Raw genomic sequence first — 24,838 nt, forward strand, 5'->3', positions numbered from 1 at the left:
GAAAAAATTACTAATAATGTTCCATAAATTTATTTTTTCAAAAAGATTCAAATTAGCTAGTTTTTCTCTTCATTTTTTTCGGTTGAATTTTGAATTTTAAAGAGTCGAAATTGAAGATCAACTATGTTTCGAAATTTAATTTGAATTTTTTTCGTGTTTTCTCCTCTTTTAAGCCGTTCAATTAAGTGTTTTTTTTATCATTTATTCTCTTCAAAAGACCTTCTGTAAAAGGAAAAAAAATATACGACGGAATGACGGACAGAAATACCCATTCTTTTTATAAATATATAGATTTATTAACTAAATGTTAATTGAGCAAATTGGCTATTTCTAGCAATTTATTTAAGTGTGTATCAAACTGGTAGCCCTTCGCATTAATCAGTACCCAAGAAGTAGCTCTTGGTTTCAAAAAGGTTGGTGAGAACTCTAATAAGTATATTATTTGACCTTTGAACTCAGCTCCAACAGCCCTTTTTGAGTCAGATTCCCAACTATTTCAGTAGTTTATTCATGTTTTGCTCGTTCTTCATCAATACTTGATTGTTCCTGAGGGATCCATTGACCTGAAAAAAGCTGTCCACAGAAAAAAAAAACATTCTTTGAAATGAATTGATTTCTTTTTTGGCAAAGAAAACGCTCTCTACTTGGCAGATTACACATTTTTGGGAAACGTCGACATTTCAGTTTTCCCTGTGTTTGCACCGAAGTGACCTTTGACCTCAGCGACCTTGGCTATTTTGTGTTGGACTTCAAATCAACAGTCCTTGTTTTGACAAGTAGGACATCTCCCGAGCTTTACTCACCACAACACACGCTCATGTCCTGCAGGCTGCAGCAAAATACACTTTGGCTCTACTTAGCATGAAAACAACATGCTTTCATCCATGTGTTCATTGGCTCCATCACACATTCACGCACAGCAAGATGGCAAAGATGGGTCGACCACGCTGCCTAACAAAATGTTTTTGCATCAGCTCAGTAAGACAACAAACTTGTTATCCATCTCTTAGCACAGGGGTGTCCAAACTTTTTCCACTGAGGGCCAAACAATGAAAAATCAAAGCAAGTGGAGGCAATTTTGATATTTTTTCTATTTTAAAAACCAATATATGTGTAAAAAATATATACATTTAGGCCTCCAATCAGTCCCCATAGGATTTTGGTCCAAAAAAATATTTAAAATGTGTCATTATTCAGTATTATTATTTGTATTATTTTTCAAGTTTTAAATCTCTAGATCAGGGGTGACAAGAGCTACTTCTTGGGTACTGATTAATGCGGAGGGCTACCAGTTTGATACACACTTAAATAAATTGCCAGAAGTAGCCAATTTGCTCAATTTACCTTTAATAAATAAATCTATACTGCGATGAGGTGGCGACTTGTCCAGGGTGTACCCCGCCTTCCGCCCGATTGTAGCTGAGATAGGCGCCAGCGCCCCCCGCGACCCCAAAAGGGAATAAGCGGTAGAAAATGGATGGATGGAAATACATCTATATATATATATATATATATATATATATATATATATAAAAAATGGGTATTTCTGTCTGTCATTCCGTTGTACATTTTTTTTCCTTTTACGGAAGGTTTTTTGTAGAAAATAAATGATTAAAAAAAACACTTAGTTAGACGGTTTAAAAGAGGAGAAAACACGACAAAAATATGAAAATTTAATTTCGAAACATAGTTTATCTTCAACAGTTCGAGATGCCACCTCAGTAGAAGCATTTAAGTCTCACCTTAAAACTCATTTGTATACTCTAGCCTTTAAATAGACTCCCTTTTTAGACCAGTTGATCTGCCGTTTCTTTTCTTTTTCTCCTATGTCCCACTCTCCCTTGTGGAGGGGGTCCGGTCCGATCCGGTGGCCATGTACTGCTTGCCTGTGTATCGGCTGGGGACATCTCTGCGCTGCTGATCCGCCTCCGCTTGGGATGGTTTCCTGCTGGCTCCGCTGTGAACGGGACTCTCGTTGCTGTGTTGGATCCATTATGGATTGAACTTTCACAGTATCATGTTAGACCCGCTCGACATCCATTGCTTTCCTCCTCTCCAAGGTTCTCATAGTCATCATTGTCACCGACGTCCCACTGGGTCATCATTGTCACTGATGTCTCACTGGGTGTGAGTTTTCCTTGCCCTTATGTGGGCCTACCGGGGATGTCGTGGTGGTTTGTGCAGCCCTTTGAGACACTAGTGATTTAGGGCTATATAAGTAAACATTGATTGATTGATTGATTCAATTTGACTCATTAAAATTAAAATTTCAACTGAAAAAAATGAAGAGAAAAACTAGCTAATTGGAATCTTTTTCAAAAAATTTTAAAAAGAATTTATGGAACATCATTACTAATTTTTCCTGATTAAGATTAATTTTAGAATTTTGATGACATGTTTTAAATAGGTTAAAATCCAATCTGCACTTTGTTAGAATATATAACAAATTGGATCAAGCTATATTTCTATTAAAGACAAATCATTATTTCTTCTAGATATTCCAGAACAAACATTTAAAAAAAAATTCAAAAGACTTTGAAATAAGATTTAAATTCGATTCTACAGATTTTCTAGATTTTCCAGAATATGTTTTTTTTATTTTAATCATAAAAAGTTTGAAGAAATATTTCACAAATATTCTTTGTCGAAAAAACTGAAGTTAAAATGAAGAATTAAATCAAAATGTATTTATTATTGTTTACAATAATAAATAAATAAATTTACTTGAACATTGATTTAAATTGTCAGGAAAGAAGAGGAAGGAATTTAAAAGGTAAAAAGGTATATGTGTTTTAAAATCCTAAAATCTTTTTTAAGGTTGTATTTTTTTCTCTAAAATTGTCTTTCTGAAAGTTAGAAGAAGCAAAGCAAAAAAATAAATGAATGAAAGACCAAGTCTTTAAAATATTTTCTTGGATTTTCAAATTCTATTAGAGTTTTGTCTCTCTTAGAATTAAAAATGTCAAGCAAAGCGAGATCAGCTTGCTAGTAAATAAATAAAATTTTAAAAATAGAGGCAGCTCACTGGTAAGTGCTGCTATTTGAGCTATTTTTAGAACAGGCCAGCGGGCGACTCATCTGGTCCTTATGGGTTGGTGACCCCTGCTCTAGATCAACATTAACTCATTCTGTCAAAATAACATTTTTAAAGATTTAAGTTGTATGCTCTTTTTGTCAAAGAAAACCCTGTTTTTTGGGGGGAAAAAACACAAACAATGCAATATTTTCACCCAATAACGTTTTTAAGTGGAATATTGAGATTAAATAAGAATTGGAGCCTTAAAAAGGTCAATTACTCATAACACCGTTGATTTTATTTTTTTATATTTTTGAGCAATGAGACTTAAAAACAAATCACATTAACATTATTGGGATCAAAAAGGGTCCTACTCATTGAAGTGTTTGAAAACATAAATTAAATGGGGTTTTTTCACTGTTTATTTTTAAAACAATAATCACCTTCAAATCTATCTGTCAATTATATCAATTGTATTGTTGTTTATATATGGGGAACACAAAATATGCTAAATTTGCCCCCAAAAATATCTTAAAGTGGAATATTTAATGGAATTTTTTGGGAGCCTTTAATAGGTCAATAATTCATAATGACATCGATTTTGATTCATTATTATGTAAAAAAAAAAAAAAAAAAGAAAGAAACAGCCTGCATGGCAGATTTGTGTTATTCGGGTAAACATTGCAACATTTTATTGTTACATTCCACCTGTTTGCTCGGTTGGTAGAGTGGACGTGCCAGCAACTTGAGGGTTGCAGGTTCGATTCCCGCTTGTGCCATCCTAGTTACTGCCGATGTGTCCTTGGGCAAGACACTTTACCCACCTGCTCCCAGTGCCACCCACACTGGTTTGAATGTAACTTAAATATTGGGTTTCACTATGTAAAGCGCTTTGAGTCACTAGAGAAAAAGCGCTATATAAATATAATTCACTTCACTTTCATTACACTTTTTATGTTTTAGATTTTTTTTCAATCGTATTTTTAACCTGGGCCCTGGAGCCGTTTTAAAAATGACCTGCGGTCCGCACTTTGCACACCCCTGTCTTAGCAGGAACTCAGCGAGCAGCACACAACACACAAACACACACTAAGAGACAAATACAACTCTCAGAATTAAAGTCGCTCATACCTGTTTGTGGTCAAAGTCCATGACCCCCACACAGTACACTCGGGCTCCAAAGCCTCTGGCCAGGTCCGCCTGGAGCAAACATGGAGTCAGATCAAGCAGAAAATGACAAAAAAAGATCAATATTCTACTCCAAACTTCTTCATTCTTGTGCTCTCAAAAGGCTAATTGTCATTTTCAACCCATATTCAGTTGAATATGCTACAAAGACAACATATTTGATGTTCAAACTGATAAACATTTTTTTTTTTTACAAATAATCATTAACTTTAGAATTTGATGCCGGCAACACATGACAAAGACGTTGGGAAAGGTGGCAATAAATACTGATAAAGTTGAGGAATGCTCATCAAACACTTATTCGGAACATCCCACAGGTGTGCAGGCTAATTGGGAACAGGTGGGTGCCATGATTGGGTATAAAAGCAGCTTCCATGAAATGCTAAGTAATTCACAAACAAGGATGGGGTGAGGGGCCCTGTGATGAGGTGGCGACTTGTCCAGGGTGTACCCCGCCTTCCGCCCGATTGTAGCTGAGATAGGCGCCAGCGCCCCCCGCGACCCCGAAAGGGAATAAGCGGTAGAAAATGGATGGATGGATGGATGGGGTGAGGGTCACCACTTTGTAAGCAAATTGTCGAACAGTTTAAGAACAACATTTCTCAACGAGGTATTGCAAGGAATTTAGGGATTTTACCATCTACGGTCCGTAAAATCATCAAAAACTTCAGAGAATCTGGAGAAATGATGATATTACGGGCTTTTCATACCTCAGGCGGTACTGCATCAAAAACCGACATCAGTGTGTAAAGGATATCACCACATGGTCTCAGGAACACTTCATAAAACCACCCTCAGTAACTACAGTCGGTCGCTACATCTGTAAGTGCAAGTTAAAGCTCTACTATGCAAAGCCAAACCCATTTATCAACAATATCCTGAAACGCCGCCGGCTTGGCTGGCCCCGACCTCACCTAAGATGGACTGATGCAAAGTGGAAAAGTGTTCTGTGGTCTGACGAGTCCACATTTTAAATTATATTTGGAAACTGTGGACGTGGTGTTCTTTTGGAACAAAGAGGGAAATAACCATCCAGATTGTTATAGGAGCAAAGTTCAAAAGCCAGCATCTGTGACGGTATGGGGGTGTATTAGTGCCCAAGGCATGGGTAACTTACACATCTGTGAAGGCACCATTAATGATGAATGGTCCATGCAGGTTTTGGAGCAACATATGATGTCATCCAAGCAACGTTATAATGGACGCCCCTGCTTATTTCAGCAAGACAATGCCACGCCACGTGTTACAACAGTATGGTTTCGTAGTAAAAGAGTGCAGGTACTTTCCTGGCCCGCCTGCAGTCCAGACATGTCTCCCATCGAAAATGTGTGGCGCATTATGAAGCGTAAAATACGACAGCGGTGACCCCGGACTGTTGAACGACTGAAGCTCTACATAAAACAAGAATGGGAAAGAATTCCACTTTCAAAGCTTCAACAATTAGTTTCCTCAGTTCCCAAACGTTTATTGAGTGTTGTTAAAAGAAAAGGTGATGTAACACAGTGGTGAACATGCCCTTTCCCAACTATTTTGGCACATGTTGCAGCCATGAAATTCTAAGTCAATTATTATTTGCAATAAAAAATAAAGTTTATGAGTTTGAACATCAAATATCTTGTCTTTGTAGTGCATTCAACTGAATATGGGTTGAAAATGATTTGCAAATCATTGTACTACATTTATATTTACATCTAACACAATTTCCCAACTCATATGGAAACGGGGTTTGTACCAATAAACAATATTATTGTCAGCACTATTTTAAGTACTAATGTAATCATAATATATATAACAATAATATTGTAAGAATTGTCATTAGCTGGTTGTTTTTTACCAATGTAATTGGAAAGTCACTAACTTTTATTTAACCTAAATAAGTAAACAAATAATACAATTTAAACTGACTCTCAATTTGTGTTAGCAAAAATTGCGTTTTAATAGATTGATTGATTGATTGAACATCTTGACGTGCAGTTTTTATTTTTTTAATTAGTTGGAATTTTTGTTGCTGTTATCACTGTCCAACAAATTGGGAAAATTGGTTTCTTTGTCCAAGCTGCACTGTGTTGGCCAGGCAGGTCTTTTTTATTGGTTGCTGCTATTGTGACTATCAGTGGTACTTTTTATACCTCGGAAGCAGCAAGCAGAACCAAGAAGCCTTTACAACTACAAAATGATCATCTTCAACTTAAAGGCCTACTGAAACCCACTACTACCGACCACGCAGTCTGATAGTTTATATATCAATGATGAAATATTAACATTGCAACACATGCCAATACGGCCTTTTTAGTTTACTAAATTGCAATTTTAAATTTCGCGCGAAGTATCCTGCTGAAATGTTGCGGTATGATGACGCGTGCGCGTGACGTCGCGGATTGTAGCGGACATTTTGTTCCAGCCCGATCCCAGCTATAAGTCGTCTGCTTTAATCGCATAATTACACAGTATTCTGGACATCTGTGTTGCGGAATCTTTTGCAATTTTATCAATTAATAATGGAGACGTCAAAGAAGAAAGATGTAGGTGGGAAGCGGTGCATTGCGGCCGCATTTAGCAACACAAACAGCCGGTGTTTCCTTGTTTACATTCCCGAAAGATGACATGACGCTTTACTATGGAACAGAGCGGTCAAGCGAACATGGTTCCCTACCACATGTCAACCGGCAGGTTTCGGTGAGAAAATTGTGGTAATAAGTCGGCTCTTACCGTAGACATGAGCGGAGCTTGCGTTGTTCCTCGTGCACCTGTGCACCTTCTCCGACCGGCCGCCACCGAACGTGGGATGCTTCCCCGTGGAGGAGGGGAAAAAAAAGCTCAGCCCAGCCCCAACGGCTGCCTTCGCTTCGCCTCGTCGAGAAATGTGGCTTTCCTCAGAGACACTGGCGGTCACCACACCTGTGGCAACACCCCTCCGACTTTCAGGTACGACCATATAATCTCACTAAAACACTAGTAACACAATAAACAGATAAGGGATTTTCCAGAATTTTCCTAATAAATGTGTCTTATAACATCTGAATCGCTCCCACTGCCCTCGTCTTTTTTTTCTTCCTAGTCCTTCACGCTCACTATCCTCATCCACAAATCTTTCATTCTCGCTCAAATTAATGGAGAAATTGTCACTTTCTCGGTCCGAATCGCTATCGCTGCTGCTTTATTATGGAACAGAGCGGTCAATCGAACATGGTTCCCTACCACATGTCAACCGGCAGGTTTCGGTGAGAAAATTGTGGTAATAAGTCGGCTCTTACCGTAGACAGGAGCGGAGCTTGCGTTGTTCCTTGTGCACCTGTCAAAGAGGCAGCTGCGGACTCTCTTGCCTCCTCCGACCGGCCGCCACCGAACGTGGGATGCTTCCACCGTGGAGGAGGGGGAAAAAAACTCAGCCCGGCCCCAACGGCTGCCTTCGCTTCACCTCGTCGAGAAATGTGGCTTCCCTCAGAGACACTGGCGGTCACCACACCTGTGGCAACACCCCTCCGACTTTCAGGTACGACCATATAATCTCACTAAAACACTGGTAACACAATAAACAGATAAGGGATTTTCCAGAATTATCCAAGTAAATGTGTTTAATAACATCTAAATCGCTCCCACTGCCCTCGTCTTTTTTTTTTTTTCCTAGTCCTTCACTCTCACTATCCTCATCCACAAATCTTTCATCCTTGCTCAAATTAATGGGGAAATTGTCGCTTTCTCGGTCCGAATCGCTCTAGCTTCTGGTGGCCATGATTGTAAACAATGTTCAGATTTGAGGAGCTCCACAACCCGTGATGTCACGCGCACATCGTCTGCTACTTCCGGTTCAGGCAAGGCTTTTTTATTAGCGACCAAAAGTTGCGAACTTTATCGTCGATGTTCTCTACTAAATCCTTTCAGCAAAAATATGGCAATATTGCGAAATGATCAAGTATGACACATAGAATGGACCTGCTATCCTCTTTGAATAAGAAAATCTCATTTCAGTAGGCCTTTAAGTCTGAAGAAGCTGTGTGTGTGTGTGTGCGTGTGTGTGTGTGTGTCACCTCCTGCACACTCAGCTCAAAAGGGTAAACCTCCAGCTTGCCATCAGTCAGAAGGATGATGATGCTGCGCGATGGCGTCATTTGTGTTTTCATCTGCTGCGACACCTGAGCAGTACAAGCACACAAGTCATCCACTCATTCATCCACTCATTCATCCAGTCATTCATCCTCTCCATGCAACATGCAGCACATCCTCCAGAAACACATTGTTGTATTCTTGCTCCACTTGTTGCCTTTTCTACGTACCGCTCTCAAGCCTTCATGCATGTATGTTTCCCCTGCAGGCTTGATCTGGCTGAGTTTATTCAAGCCTTCATCTATCTTGGACCTGTGCCAGCAGACAAGCAGACAATGTTGGTGAGAAAGAAGAGTGTGGAGATAAGAGAGCAGGAAGTACCTGTCTCCAGTCAGAGGCAGGATTACTACGGCTTGGGCTGAGAAGACGATGTAGGACACCCTCATCCTGGGACTGAAACACACACAACATCAAATCACATGTGTGTGTATGTGTGTGTGTCATCGGATATTATTTGTAACACACTTTAAGTTGCATTTCCTTTAGAAATAAATCTTGATTTGATTTAAAAAAAACATTATTACAGTAAAAGGCAGGTTTTATCTGATCTCTTCCCTGAGTTCTAGGCAGCAATAGAGCAGCAGCATACTGGACCGCTCGAGAGTCTTTAGACCAGAGACTTTCTGCAGCAGCAAAGTCTAACTAGATTCCAAACCTCCCAATATTTTTTTTTCAACAAATCCCAGAAATATAATTGTACTTGAAGCGTTTGTACTCCCAACTAAAGTGCAGTCCAACACATTTACACACGGTATCCAAGTTTAGTCTAGCCAGTGATGTGCGGTGAGATTCATGGCTGGTGAGGCACGGACTTCATCACAGTCAGATTTATAAACATATGAACCCTAAAGAGTATCTTATTCACCATTTGATTGGCAGCAGTTAACAGGTTAACTCATACCAAAGCTCATACCAGCATTCTTTACACATACAAACTGTAGCACACAAAAAAATCAATTTAATAAAAAAAATAACCTTATTATGGTCTTAACTTTACTTATAAATGAAGTCCATGCGCCGCTCCTTCTGAACAAAAGCATCGATAACTTGTTTAAAGAAGTCTTCCTTATCTTTCTTCGGTTTTGAAAGTCTCTCTGTCTTGATAGAGATCACTGTCTGAAGCAAACCTTTTAGCTGCGGCGTTGGTCTTCCTTTAAATATTACCTCCTGCTTTGATTGAAAGTCCAGTTTAGAAAACTGTTTTATATTAGATATGTAATCATCCATGTTAAAAGAGGAAAAAATCTGCAGTCCATTCAAAGGTTTCTCATGGTTTTCATTGGGTTAAGTTTTTTCTCGCCCTGATGTGAGACCTGAGCCCAGGATGTCGTTGTGGCTTTGGAGACATTTGTGATGAAAAGTTATATAAGTCAACTCTGATTGATTGATTTGCTTTGTGATCTTCAGTTCCGAGCTCAGATGTACAGTAAACGTTTGGACACACCTTCTCATGCACAACTCAACTGATGCTCCCAACTCCATTGATAAAGCAAGTTTCACACCGCGGTGAGGGATGTCTTGTCTTGTTTTTTTCTGTCTTATAATTTGCATGTTTTAGTTTGAAAAGTAATTTTCCTCATTTCAGGTCACTTGCCCTTCCTTTTGTGTCATCAGTCTGACGTCATCCCTGTTCCCTGATTGTTTCCACCTGTTCCCTATTACCCTCATGTGCCTTATAAGCCCACTCCTCCCTTTGTTTTGAGCCAGATTGTTTCGTTTATTCGTGCTCTCTAGCTTCCATGTCCATGCCTTGCCTCGTCTCGTGCTTATGTTCCTTGACCCTGAAACCCTTGGTTACTATTTTGAGTTTTCCTTTCTTCCTCCTCAGCAGAGTGATTTTTGGTTATTTCGTTTATGCAGCCGAAGTGGTAAGTTATCAGTTATTTTTCATTCTTTCCTCAAATTTTTGAGTGACATTTTTTGTTAAAACTTTATTAGATTAGATAGTGTAGAATTGTTCATAGCTGTTGTTTCTTCCTCCTGTTGGAGCGTTTTTTTGTTAATACATTTTATAGCATATACAGGTGCTGGTCATATTATCAAAATATCATGAAAAGTTGATTTATTTCATTAATTCCATTTAGAAAGTCAAACTTGTAGAATGTATACATTCATTCCAAACAGACTGATACATTTCAAGTGTTTTTTCGCCAAAAAGGAGATGATTACAGCTGACAACCAATGCAAACCCTAAATTCAACATCTCAGAAAATAATAATATGGTGAAAAGGTCAGATATTGAAGACACCTGGTGCCACACTCTAATTAGCTAACTAACTCAAAACACCTGGAAAAGCCTTTGAATGGTCTCTTTTTGTGATTCCTTATGACACACAATCATGGGGAAGACTGCTGACTTGACAACTGTCCAAAAGATGACCATTGATACTTTAAAAAAGGAGGGCAAGACACAAAAGGTCATTGCCAAAGAGGTTGGATGTTCCCAGAGCTCTGTGTCCAAGCACATTAATAGAGAGGCAAAGGGAAGACAAAGTTGTGGTAGAAAAAAGTGTACAAGCAAGAGGGATAACCGCACCCTGGAGAGGATTGTCAAACAAAACCGATTCAAAAATGTGGGGGAGATCCACAAAGAGTGGACAGCGTCTGGAGTCAGTGCTTCAAGAACCACCACGCACCGACGTATGCAAGATATGGGCTTCAGCTGTCGCGTTCCTTGTGTAAAGCCACTCTTGAATAAGAGACAACGTCAAAAGCGTCTCGCCTGGGCTCAAGACAAAAAGGACTGGACTGCTGCTGAGTGGTCCAAAGTTATGTTTTCAGATGAAAGTAAATGTTGTATCTCCTTTGGAAATCAAGGTCCCAGAGTCTGGAGGAAGACAGGAGAGGCACAGAATCCACGTTGCCTGAAGTCCAGTGTCAAATTTCCACAATCGGTAATGGTCTGGGGTGCCATGTCATCTGCTGGTGTTGGTCCACTGTGTTTCCTGAGGTCTAGGGTCAATGCAAGCAGTCTACCAGGAAGTTTTAAAACACTTTATGCTGCCTGCCGCGGACCAATTTTATGGAGGTGAAGATTTCATTTTCCAACATGACTTGGCACCTGCATACAGTGCCAAATCTACCAGTACCTGGTTTAAGGACCATGGTATCCCTGTTCTTGATTGGCCTGCAAACTCACCTGACCTTAACCCCATAGAAACCCTATGGGGTATTGCAAAGCGGAAGATGCGAGATGCCAGACCCAACAATGCTGAAGAGCTGAAGGCCACTATTAAAGCAACCTGGGCTCTCATAACACCTGAGGAGTGCAACAGACTGGTGGACTCCATGCCACGCCGTATTGCTGCAGCAATTCAGGCAAAAGGAGCTGCAACTAAGTATTTTCAGTTGGCCCACATTTCAAAAAAATATTTTTTGGTACTAGTCGTAACTAATATTCTAATTTTCTGAGATACTGAATTTGGGATTTTCCGTAATTGTCAGTACTAATCATCAACATTTAAAGAAATAAACATTTCAAATATATCACTATGTGTGTAATGAATTGATATAATATGTAAGTTTCATGTTCTGAATATAATTACTGAAATAAATCAACTTTTTCATGATATTCTAATAATATGAACAGCACCTGTATACAGTAGATATTGTAATTCCTCGACTTTGGAGGTGAAAGGAAGTTATCAAAATAAAAGCCTGTCAAAGTTCCCTACTCTGTATCTGAGTCCTATCCTTTTTACCAAGCTTGACAGCAAGAAGTTCCACTAATCAACCCTGATAAGGCCCACCTGGAAAAGTGAAAACCCTTTCAGGTGACGACCTCTAGAAGCTCATGGAGAGAATGCCAAGAGTGTGCAAAGCAGTAATCAGAGCAAAGGGGCTCGGGATCTTTATGTGTGGAGTTTGCATGTTCTCCCCGTGAATGCGTGGGTTCCCTCCGGGTACTCCGGCTTCCTCCCACTTCCAAAGACATGCACCTGGGGATAGGTTGATTGGCAACACTAAATTGGCCCTAGTGTTTGAATGTGAGTGTGAATGTTGTCTGTCTATCTGTGTTGGCCCTGCGATGAGGTGGCGACTTGTCCAGGGTGTACCCTGCCTTCCGCCCGATTGTAGCTGAGATAGGCGCCAGTGCCCCCCGCGACCCCAAAAGGGAATAAGCGGTAGAAAATGGATGGATGGATGGGTGGCTATTTTGAAGAAACTAAAATATAAAACATGTTTTCAGTTATTTTTTTCTTCAGTACATATCTCCACATGTGTTCATTTACTCTACAATGTAAATAGTCATGAAAATAAACATTGATTGAGGAGAAGGTGTGTCCAAACTTTTGGCCTGTACTGTACAAGTTTTGTTCAAACATTAAGTAGCTTTGACCTAAATTAGAATGCTTTATGTCACATTCTGCCTCGACTGTGTTATGATCTGCTGCCCGGATCATATTATGTTCAGGTTTTGAGTCTTGTTTTGTATTATGTTCTGCTAATGTTTGCCTTTGTTCCTGGTTGCACTTCCTTGTTTGATCTTGTCTCCTAAGTTACTTATTAGTTTCGCCTGCCACTTACTTATTAAGCGCACCTGTTTCCTGATTGCTGTCCGTATGTAAGCTTGCCTCCTAGTTTGTGTTTTACACAACAGTGACGACTTTGATTACCTGATCTGTACTTGCTAGCTTCCGCGCTAAACCTTTGTTAGTCCTCTAGCACACATGCTAGCACTTTTGTTTTTTTTCTAGCTCCCATGCCAGTTCTGTTGGTTTTGACTAGGTCTGTTTTTATTTGTTAAATAAATCAATTATTTCTTACCTTCACGCTGTGTCCAGCCCGACTGCATCCATGAGAGAACGAACCCGCACCACAATGCCACCCAATCGTTACAGACTGGTCAGACTTTGAATATTGTTTCGTGTTAGTTTCAGTGTCAGCCTCTTTTGTACTTGTGCTTCTCCTACTACTAATTTATAAGTTTACATTTTATGTACATTTTGAAAAAAATGTATTGTTAAAATGTTGTTTTAATGTATATATTTTATTTTTAAAAAGGATGTTTGTTCTGTCCTCATAGGACAGGGGTTGGCAACCCGCGGCTCCGGAGCCGCATGCGGCTCTTTGATCACTCAGCTGTTAATTTGCCGACCTTCCCGAATTTAACGGGAGATTTCTGACCTCAGTGCCTTTCCCTAAAATTGTACGCATACTGCAATTTTCACTCGGACAGTAACTCCGAGGGTGGGCCGTGATGGCAATACCCATAACGTTGTTTAGTACATGTTGTTGTGCCCGCTGTTACACAACACTATGTGCGTGCCGGCCGGTCACGTAGTGTGTGAAGCCCCTTTTACAATCTTCAAGCGTTTGCAAGCATACTTGTTCAACAGCCATACAGGTTACACTGAGGGTTGTGATATAAACAACTTTAACACTCTAATATCCGCCACACTGTGAACCCACACCAAACAAGAATGACAAACACATTTTGGGAAAACATCCGCACTGTAACACAGCATAAACACAACATAACAAATACCCAGAATCCCATGCAACCTTGACTCTTCCAGGCTACATTATACACCCCGCTAGCACCACCCCTTACTGTTTACTTTCAACACAATGGTCTCGAGATCAACTTCAGATCTATTTGTCAATTATACGTTTTTTGTAATTGATGTTTTTTGTTTGTTCGTTTTAGGCCCTTCTTTGAAAAAAAAAAAAACAGCTAAATTTTTTATATGGCAAACACAAAATATGCAACATTTGCCCCCAAAAATATCTCAAAGTGGAATATTTAATGTGACAAAATTAGAGCCTTGAATTGGTCAATAATTCATAATTGATTTTGATTCACTATTTTTTTTTTAACCTTCGTCTTGTGTCAGGGTCGGCATCGACCCGTTTTAGCATAAAAACACCACATACATTTATTTTTTTGCATCAAAGCTTTTTGACTTTGTCAGGAACCTCTTTGTCAACAAAATAAAACATTTTAATTTTTTTCACTAAATTATAAAATGCTCTGGTAGAAATTATGCCCTTGGTGTTGTTAGGGTCGGTTTCGACCCAGTTATAAAAATAAGATGATAAAGCAATGATAAGAGCCAAAACTGAACACACTGACAGCCAGCTCCTCTCCCAATCATGTGAGCTTTAGTGGATTCTCATTTTACCTTGTTATCCTGTACAAAAACAAACAAAAGACGGACACTAAAAGTGTCACTTTTTGCCACTCTGATTTTGTTTTTTATTAGTTTTGGAACTAGTAATTTATTTCTCTTGGTTTCATTTGGTTGATTGGTTGTTGTTTGTTTGATGTTGGATTTCTGTTGGTGAAAAAAATATTTTTTAGCCTTTTTCTTGAAGTAAATATATATGGGTCAAAATTGACCCGTAACACCATAGATGTTACTATAGTTAAAATTCTTATAATGAAAAAATAAATAAAACACATTTATTTAAGAGATGTGTTCTAATACCCCTTAGTAATAGTTAGGTCACACAACAACCTTTTTTTAATGTATATGATTCTCTTGAGGTTCTGACAAAAAAAGGCCCAATGGCCCAAACCAAAAATATTAAAACCAATATTTTCAAGGATAAGGAAGCCTAACGAGGTAACCAAGAGATGAGAAACAAATTGGATGATAGATAATTGTTTTTAGTGTATTTTACAGCTGATTTAAGACATGGGTCAAAACCGACCCGTTAACATAAGAGATGGTAACAGGAAGCTAACACAAGAGGAAGGTTAAAAGAAAGAAACAGCCTGCACGGCAGTTTTGTGTTATTAGAGTAAACATTGCAACATTTTCTTGTTACATTTCACCTGTTTGCTCTTTTATACCGCTTTTTATGTTTTTAATTTTTTTCCATAGTATTTTTTAAATGTGCCGTGGGGCCGTTAAAAAAATGACCTGCGGGCCGCACTTTGGACACCCCTGAACTACAGCATTTCCAGCTTCACCTCCTAAGGTCAGCACCACCTTCCACATCTGTCATGTGCTTCTCATTAGAAAGCTGCTACTAAAGCTAAATATATCACACACACTCTCCACCATTACCCAGATGGAGGTTGGAACTCTCATTTGTCCATATTAGACTTGTCCTACTAAAGCTGTTATACCATTTCTTTTTGTGCTGTACTTTCAAGGCCTCCTGAAACCCACTACCACCGACCACGCAGTCTGATAGTTTATATATCAATGATGAAATATTAACATTGCAACACATGCCAATATGGCCTTTTTAGTTTACTAAATTGCAAATTTAAATTTCGCGCGGAAGTATCATGCTAAAACGTCGCGGTATGATGACGCGTGCGCGTGACGTCACGCATTGTAGAGGACATTTTGTTCCAGCACCGTTCACAGCTATAAGTTGTCTCTTTTCATCGCATAATTCCACAGTATTATGGACATCTGTGTTGCTGAATCTTTTGCAATTTGTTCAATGAATAATGGAGACGTCAAAGAAGAAAGCTGTAGGTGGGAAGCGGTGTATTGCGGCCGCCTTTAGCAACACAAACACAGCCGGTGTTTCATTGTTTACATTCCCGAAATATGACAGTCAAGCTTTACTATGGAACAGAGCGGTCAAGCAAACACGGTTGGATTGGACCACACACACAAAGTACAGTGTATTATGCAGCGATCATTTCAAAAGATCGTGTTTCGAAGAGGGTCCCTTGCAAAAAGCAGAGATGGGCATCGCCACCACCCGTCGACTGGTGCAGAAGAAAGGTGCAGGGCCAACCTTCAGGTTGTTCAGGTACGACCATATAATCTCACTAAAACATTAGTAACACAATAAGCAGATAAGGGATTTTCCAGAATTAACCTAGTAAATTTTTCTAATAACATCTGAATCGCTCCCACTGTATAGCATACTTGCCAACCCTCCCGGATTTTCCGGGAGACTCCCGAAATTCAGCGCCTCTCCCGAAAACCTCCCGGAAGAAATTTTCTCCTGAAAATCTCCCGAAATTCAGTGGAGCTGGAGGACACGCCCCCTCCAGCTCCATGCGGACCTGAGTGGGGACAGCCTGTTTTCATGTCCGCTACAGCTTGCCTGCCCAATCACGTTACAACATCTACGGTATTTAATAAAAAAACTGCACACACAAGGAGACGAAGCAGAAGAACGAGGAAGTTACAGCCAAGGCGACGCCGTCTGTAATAGCGTGATCTATGTTGTCTGTCGCCATCTCCTGGTGAATGTTGGCTATAGCGTTATGGGGTTGCTTTTTGATTGGCCAACGATTTATGTGGTGTTGCGCACCTGACAGCAAGTGACTCTCGCCAGTACGCAAATGGCAGAACAAATAGTGAAAGGTAAGTGTTGTTGTTTTTTTTTTAAAGTAAACAGCAAGCACAGTGCAGTTAGTAGAACTGTGTTTTTATTACTGTGTATTTGATAGGGGCCTTCTGAAATTCAACTATTTATTTTATTTATATATGTAATAAAAAAAATATATAGCTAGAATTCACTGAAAGTCAAGTATTTCATACATACATACATATATATATATATATATATATATATATATATATATATATACTGTATATATATATATATATATATATATATATATATAAAATATATATGAAATACTCGAGTTGGTGAGTTGTATATAGTCCTCCCCTCTTAACCACGGCCCGCCCCAACCACGCCCCCGACCACGACCCAACCACGCCTCTGCTCCACCCCCGACCACGGCGCCACCTCCCGAAATCGGAGGTCTCAAGGTTGGCAAGTATGCTGTATAGTCTTTTTTTTTCTAATCCTTCACTCTCACTTTCCTCATCCACGAATCTTTCATCCTCGCCCAAATTTAATGAAGAAATCGTCGCTTTCTCGGTCCGAATCGCCCTCGCTGCTGGTGGCCATGATTGTAAACAATGTCAAGATGTGAGGAGCTCTACAACCCGTGACATCACGCGCATATTGTCTGCTACTTCCGGTACAGTCAGGGCTTTTTTATCAGCACCAAAAGTTGCAAACTTAATCGTCGATGTTCTCTACTAAATCCTCTCAGCAAAGATATGGCAATATCGCAAAATGATCAAGTTTGACACATAGAATGGACCTGCTATCCCCGTTTAAATAAGAAAATCTCATTTCAGTAGGCTTTTCAAGCCCAATAAAAGCATTTTGTTTCGAACTGTTGGGACATAGAAGTATTGAGTGTGCAGCTTAGGAATTCCAGAATCACTTACCTGACAAACTTTTTGGTGAGCTGCTCCACAAATCCATAGATGTCATGCCAGTGTGCCGACACACTGCCCGACCTGCACACACAACAATGTCAGTCAACTTTCTAACCATTTGTCCTCATGTTCAATATTACGAGCATCATTTTATTGTTCTATCATAACAGCAATTATGATCATAATTAAAGATAAAAGTCTTTTTTTTTTAAGTACGTTCCCTCAATTTGTAAAAGTATTCATAGAGTCTTCATGTCACATATTATGCTCCTCCAGTGCTGTTTTTACTTTATAAAGTTTGTATCCAATCAGAATTCAGATAGCTTATGTTGCTATGCTGTACCAAATCTGCCTTCAGAGTCAACAATGTGTGTGCACTGTAAGTGAACGGACACATACAGTTGATAGACAGTTGCCAGAGCCAATCAGATCAGGAGTTGTTGTCAGTAAAGCCTTCTAGACGGCCTCACCTTCAACGTGACGTTTTCACCTCCTGTGATTGGATACTCACCAGGACCGTCAGCGGATGAATTTGAGAGCACATACAGTTGATAGACAGTTGAGATAGCCAATCAGTTCACAAGTTGTTGTCAGTAGCCTATGTAGGTAGTCTGATGTTAACGAGACTGGGATTGGATACTCACTTGTCACTCTTAAGTGAGAATCCATTCACAAGTTGCAATTTAGCCATACCGGGCTAGCAGAGCAGGACAACAAATCGTTGATTAGGTGGCAGATATACAGTGGTGCAAAAAAAATATTTAGTCAACCACCGATTGTGCAAGTTCTCCCACTTAAAATGATGACAGAGGTCTGTAGTTTTCATCATAGGTACACTTCAACTGTGGGAGACAGAATGTGGAAAAAAAATCCAGGAATTCACATTGTAGGAATTTTAAAGAATTTATTTGTAAATAAGTATTTGGTCAACCATTCAAAGCTCTCACTGATGGAAGGAGGTTTTGGCTCAAAATCTCACGATACATGACCCCATTCATTCTTTCCTTAACACGGATCAATCGTCCTGTCCCCTTATCAGAAAAACAGGCCCAAAGCATGATGCTTCCACCCCCATGCTTCACAGTAGGTATGGTGTTCTTGGGATGCAACTCAGTATTCTTCTTCCTCCAAACACGACGAGTTGAGTTTATACCAAAAAGTTCTATTTTGGTTTCATCTGACCACATGACATTCTCCTAATCCTCTGCTGTATCATCCATGTATCCATTTTGGTATAAACTCAACTCGTTGTGTTTGGAGGAAGAAGAATACTGAGTTGCATCCCAAGAACACCAAACCTACTGTGAAGCATGGGGGTGGAAACATCATGCTTTGGGGCTGTTTTTCTGCTAAGGGGACAGGACGATTGATCCGTGTTAAGGAAAGAATGAATGGGGCCATGTATCGTGAGATTTGGAGCCAAAACCTCCTTCCATCAGTGAGAGCTTTGAATGGTTGACAAAATACTTATTTTCCACCATAATTTACAAATAAATTCTTTAAAATTCCTACAATGTGAATTCCTGGATTTTTTTTTCACATTCTGTCTCTCACAGTTGAAGTGTACCTATGATGAAAATTACAGACCTCTGTCATCATTTTAAGTGGGAGAACTTGCACAATCGGTGGCTGACTAAATACTTTTTTGCCCCACTGTATATTTGCAAGGGAATTTTCAAGAAGGATATGTAAAGAGAAACTACATCTTGTGAGACCATGTCGGCCAACCCCGGAAACTAGCTCAGCTGTTCTGGCGATGAAATGCTTGCCATTTCCACACGAATAAGCCGACTACGAGGGTACCACAGGCTGATATTGCGTCGAATGGGTTCTACTAATTGAGAGTTCAAATATATAATTTGTTCACTTTTAATATATTTTTTGCCATTTTTACTTTGACAGTACCACATAAGATATGTTTTAATTGCATATGCGGGTTACTTGATTTTTAAACACGCCAGAAAATAACCCGTTTTGTACAGTGTTGATGTGTTTCAATTTCCAGTAGGGCGTAAATGTGTTTCTGTATCGTATTTCTCCAGCCATGGTCATGTGGTGACATTAATGATGCTATTTTGAGAGCTCATCATTGAAGTGGGACATCACTGAAGGCCCAGGTGGGAAACTCATGGCCCGCCACTGTTTTATAAACCAACCCCGTTTCCATATGAGTTGGGAAATTGTGTTTGATGTAAATATAAACGGAACACAATGATTTGCAAATCATTTTCAACCCATATTCAGTTGAATATGCTACAAAGACAACATATTTGATGTTCAAACTGATAAACATTTTTTTTTTTTTTTGCAAATATCATTAACTTTAGAATTTGATGCCAGCAACATGTGACAAAGAAGTTGGGAAAGGTGGCAATAAATACTGATAAAGTTGGGGAATGCTCATCAAACACTTATATGGAACATCCCACAGGTGTTCAGGCTAATTGGGAACCGGTGTGTTCCATGATTGGGTATAAAAGCAGCTTCTATGAAATGCTAAGTAATTCACAAACAAGGATGGGGTGAGGGTCACCACTTTGTAAGCAAAATGTTGAACAGTTTTAGAACAACATTTCTCAACGAGCTACTGCAAGGAATTTAGGGATTTTACCATCTACGGTCCGTAAAATCATCAAAAAGTTCAGATAATCTGGAGATATCACTGCACGTAAGCGATGATATTACGGACTTTTGATCCCTCAGGCGGTACTGCATCAAAAACCGACATCAGTGTGTAGAGGATATCACCACATGGGCTCAGGAACACTTCATAAAACCACTGTCAGTAACTACAGTTGGTTACTACATCTGTAAGTGCAAGTTAAAACTCTACTATGCAAAGCCAAACCCATTTAACAACAATATCCAGAAACGCCGCTGGCTTCGCCGGGCCTGAGCTCACCTAAGATGTACTGATGCAAAGTGGAAAGGTGTTCTGTGGTCTGATGAGTCCACATTTCAAATTATATTTGGAAACAGGATGTGGTGTCCTCCAGAACAAAGAGGAAAATAGCCATTCGGATTGTTTTAGGCGCAAAGTTCAAAAGCCAGCATCTGTGATGGTATGGGGGTATATTAGTGCCCAAGGCATGGGTAACTTACACATCTGTGAAGGCACCATTAATGCTGAATGGTCCATACAGGTTTTGGAGCAACATATGTTGTCATCCAAGCAACGTTATCATGGACGCCCCTGCTTATTTTAGCAAGACAAGTGTTACAACAGCGGGGCTTCGTATAAAAAGAGCGCGGGTACTTTCCTGGCCCGCCTGCAGTCCAGACCTGTCTCCCATCGAAAATATGTGGCGCATTATGAAGCGTAAAATACGACAGTTGAACGACTGAAGCTCTACATAAAACAAGAATGGGAAATAAATCCACTTCGAAGGCTTCAACAATTAGTTTCCAAAGTTCCCAAACGTTTATTGAGTGTTGTTAAAAGAAAAGGTGATGCATCACAGTGGTGAACATGCCCTTTCCCAACTACTTTTGCAAGTGTTGCAGCCATGAAATTCTAAGTAATTATTATTTGCCAATAAAAATAAAGTTTATGAATTTGAACATCAAAAATATTGTCTTTGTAGCATATTCAACTGAATATGGGTTGAAAAGGATTTGCAAATCATTGCATTCCGTTTATATTTACATCTAACACAATTTCCCAACTCATATGGAAACGGGGTTTGTAATATGTAGTGGAAACTACCAACACAATCACAATATAGTACAGTATACACATTGTCTGGGTCAACCAAAACTGACAATTCTGACAATTTGCTGCAATTCTGCATTGGATTATGCAGGTGTATTTAACGCAGTGGTCAGGTATTATTGACAGTTTGCTGCAGGTTGTTCACAGTTAAATGAGGGCTGCAGCTGAACATTCAATTGAAAAACACATTTAAAGTAAATAACTATTAATGTCATATAAAACATGAAGTATTAAGGTCACAATGGCAAACACAAAGTTACAATAATACACCGACATTGAGCAGCTACTTCATAGAACAGTTGTCGAGGTGCGTTTAAATTATTGTGCAGCTGCAAAGTTGCAGTGGGAAGATGAGACGATGAGACGTAAAACACAACCATAAATGGACACTGAGCAGCCTGGACGCTCAACTTTCAAGTCATCCTCACCTGTCCAACACAAAATAGACATCGAATGCACCATTGCAAGACTCGTCGTCAATGTCCGTCAACGTTGGCTTCACAAAAACAAGTATTATTAATAAAGTTAACGGGCAGCAGATCCATAAACGACCCATAATCCGATAAACAACCGAGTGTTCTCCTCCCTTGATTCACGATCAAATGTATTCTTGCTATGAATCCATCATCTTCATTGTGGGCTCCATTCCCCAGTGGTGCGTTCAAGTGCTTCACATCTCATACACCGACAGCACCGCCCTCTCTGGATTTCAAAATTAAAGCCCCAGTGGTGCGTTCATGTACCTCCTCCCATACACCGACAGCACCGCCCTCTTTGGATTTCAAAGTTAAAGCCGCAGTGGTGCGTTCAAGTGCCTCACGTCTCATACACTGACAGCACCGCCCTCTCTGAATTTCAAAGTTAAAGCCGCAGTGGTGCGTTCAAGTGCCTCACGTCTCATACACTGACAGCACCGCCTTCTCTGGATTTCAAAGTTAAAGCCCCTGTGGTGCGTTCAAGTGCTTCACATCTCATACACTGACAGCACCGCCCTCTGTGAATTCCAAAGTTAAAGCCCCAGTGGTGCGTTCAAGTACCTCCTCTCATACCGCCCTCTCTGGATTTCAAAGTTAAAGCCCCAGTGGTGCGTTCAAGTGCCTCACATCTCATACACTGACAGCACCGCCCTGTCTGGATTTCAAAGTTAAAGCCCCAGTGGTGCGTTCAAGTGCCTCACATCTCATACACTCACAGCCCCGCCCTCTCTGGATTTCAAAGTTAAAGCCCCAGTGGTGCGTTCAAGTGCTTCACATTTCATACACTGACAGCACCGCCCTCTCTGAATTTCAAAGTTAAAGCCCCAGTGGTGCGTTCAAGTGCCTCACATTTCATACACTGACAGCACCGCCCTCCCTGGATTTCAAAGTTAAAGCCCCAGTGATGCGTTCAAGTGCCTCACATCTCATACACTGACAGCACCGCCCTCTCTGGATTTCAAAGTTAAAGCCGCAGTGGTGCGTTCAAATTTCTCACATCTCATAAACTGACAGCACCACCCTCTCTGAATTTCAAAGTTAAAGCCGCAGTGGTGCGTTCAAGTGCCTCACATCTCATACACTGACAGCACCACTCTGGATTTCAAAGTTAAAGCCCCCCTGCTGTTCAACGTTACAATAAAAGTCGATGTTCAACATTTTATTGTTGCGGGTTCTGCCCACAAACACCCAGACAACAATAAGTAAATATGCACAATTATCTGGTGTGGACATATACATTTATTTGTGTCAGACTTTTTTTTAAACTGAGCATTCAAACCGATTTGTTTTTTAAATTCTGATTTCAAATTGAAATATTTGAACACCTTATACAAACTTTATAAGGTTGAAACAACAGTAAATGTAGGAATTACAATGAAAACATTTGTATTTTTCTATGGATTTTTAGAGTTGTAATGTTAAAAACATATTGAGGTGTTAATGCTTGTTATATGTGTGTGTGTGTGTGTGTGTGTGTGTGTGTGTGTGTGTGTGTGTGTGTGTGTGTGTGTGTAAAAACAAAAACATGTACTTGCTTTTATTTTGAAATATATTCCACCCTCACCAGTACATGACATTTCCTGTTTGTTGTAAAACTGTGACTTGACAGTGGAGAGCTCAAACAGCTGACACTATTATCAACACAAACGCTGACTGAGTGGGACACAAAGTATGCAAAGCCTGAACGGACACCTGTCGTGGCAGACGACTACAATCGTCATTTGGACTTAAAATAAGTGATTTTAATGCCGACTGTACCATCTGTTCTTGATGAAAAGAGCACTTGAATTGCAATTGATATGGAAAGCACTGCAATGTCTGCAGGACAAAGAAATACTAATAGATCCAGATGGAAAGAAAACGACCAAAAGTAGCATTTAGTTTTATCGAGTCATGACAGTAAATCCAATGTTCCTCTCCAGAGATGGGCAGACTAGATTCATTCCAGTAAGCATTTGCCGTATTTCCTTGAATTGCCGCCGGGGCGCTAATTAATTTAAAACCTCTTCTCACTCCTGCACTTACAAAAGGCATGCGGTAAAAGTAAGCATGCGCTAATTATTTTTAAACCTCTTCTCACTCCAGCACTTACCAAAGGCATGCAGTAAAAATTGGAGTGTGATATAAGGATACCATCATGAAAAGCACATTTAATAAAAAAAAACAACGTTATTATGGTCTTACCTTTACTTATAAATATAGTCCATGCCAGCTCCTTCTGATCAAAAGCATCGATAACTTGTTTATATAAGTCTTCCTTATCTTTCTTCAGTTTTAAAAGTCTTTCTGTCTCGATGGAGATCTTCCTATAATACCTCCTGCTTCGATTGAAATTCCAGTTTAGAAAACTGTTTTATTTTAATAAACACACACTGCTCACTCTTGCTGGTCCAGTTCATATCCGTCATATCCGTCCCAGCACATATCAAGTCACTCATTTCATTTATTCTGCAGCCGAGTAGTCGCAAGAAGGATCACTAGCGCCCTCTACCACCAGGAGGCGGGAGTCATTTAATGACTCATATTTGACAGACGCAGCTACGGTATTGTGACGGTCTCAAGCCGTCGTCTTGTGGGTTCCCAGGACCACCAAGGAAGGACAAGGCTTAAGCAGTTTGACTTTGTTTATTTTTCAATAAAACCTCAGTCCAGGTCGCTCTTCCGCTCCTCCTCTCCGCTCGCTCGCCGTCTCCTCGCCGCCATCTTGGGCGTGCCCTGCCTGTCTGTCTGTCGGACCGTCGGCTCCACCTCTCCACAGGTGTATTAATAAAACATAGCTGCTTACTGATCTTTTTAGCATTGAAATCAGCCTCCTCCATTTTGAAAACAGGGGAAGTGTCACTCGTGACGTCACGAGTTTGACCCGGCAGTAATTTAAGGCAGGCGCATACTATATGCCCGGCAGCAATTGAAGGAAAGACAGTATCTTAACCTGAGCTTTATAATAAATGGACTTAATGAAGTTTTCATAATGTCTTTCTCCTATCAACACAAAGAGGACATGGCATGTAGAATAACACATACCAATGTCATTTAGTAGGCTCCCCCCTTGGAGACTGCTGTTATTGATCTGTGTTTTGTTTGTGGGTGTAACGTTACGCTGCAGGCCTCGAACTCCTGCTCTCCCATCTTTGGCCTCTTTTCTTCCAACTAATGTCCACCCAGGACAAGAAAGAGGGTA

The 24,838-nt window shown here is 40.0% G+C and overlaps 1 protein-coding gene across 4 annotated transcripts in view; it reads right to left on the minus strand.

Annotated features, from left to right (window-relative positions):
- The window catches only part of LOC133536439 (anthrax toxin receptor 2-like), a 56,641-nt gene extending 34,735 nt beyond the window's left edge, over positions 1–21,906 (minus strand). For 2 of the 4 annotated variants that reach the window (XR_009802463.1, XM_061876962.1), the window contains exons 1-6: positions 21,610–21,906; positions 17,479–17,550; positions 8,630–8,701; positions 8,479–8,560; positions 8,233–8,337; positions 4,148–4,216 (exon numbers count right to left, since the gene is read on the minus strand). Coding sequence is in view for 3 of the 4 variants with exons in the window: in XM_061876962.1 (XP_061732946.1) it covers positions 4,148–4,216; positions 8,233–8,337; positions 8,479–8,560; positions 8,630–8,701; positions 17,479–17,550; positions 21,610–21,737 (528 nt within the window). In the remaining variant the exon portion in view is untranslated. The remainder of the gene's footprint in view (positions 1–4,147; positions 4,217–8,232; positions 8,338–8,478; positions 8,561–8,629; positions 8,702–17,478; positions 17,551–21,609) is intronic. The other 2 variants (XM_061876961.1, XM_061876960.1) reach the window with 2 other exon arrangements.
- Positions 21,907–24,838: the final 2,932 nt, after the last annotated feature.

Source organism: Nerophis ophidion, linkage group LG17 (genome assembly GCF_033978795.1).
Source record: "Nerophis ophidion isolate RoL-2023_Sa linkage group LG17, RoL_Noph_v1.0, whole genome shotgun sequence".
NCBI lineage: Eukaryota > Metazoa > Chordata > Actinopteri > Syngnathiformes > Syngnathidae > Nerophis > Nerophis ophidion.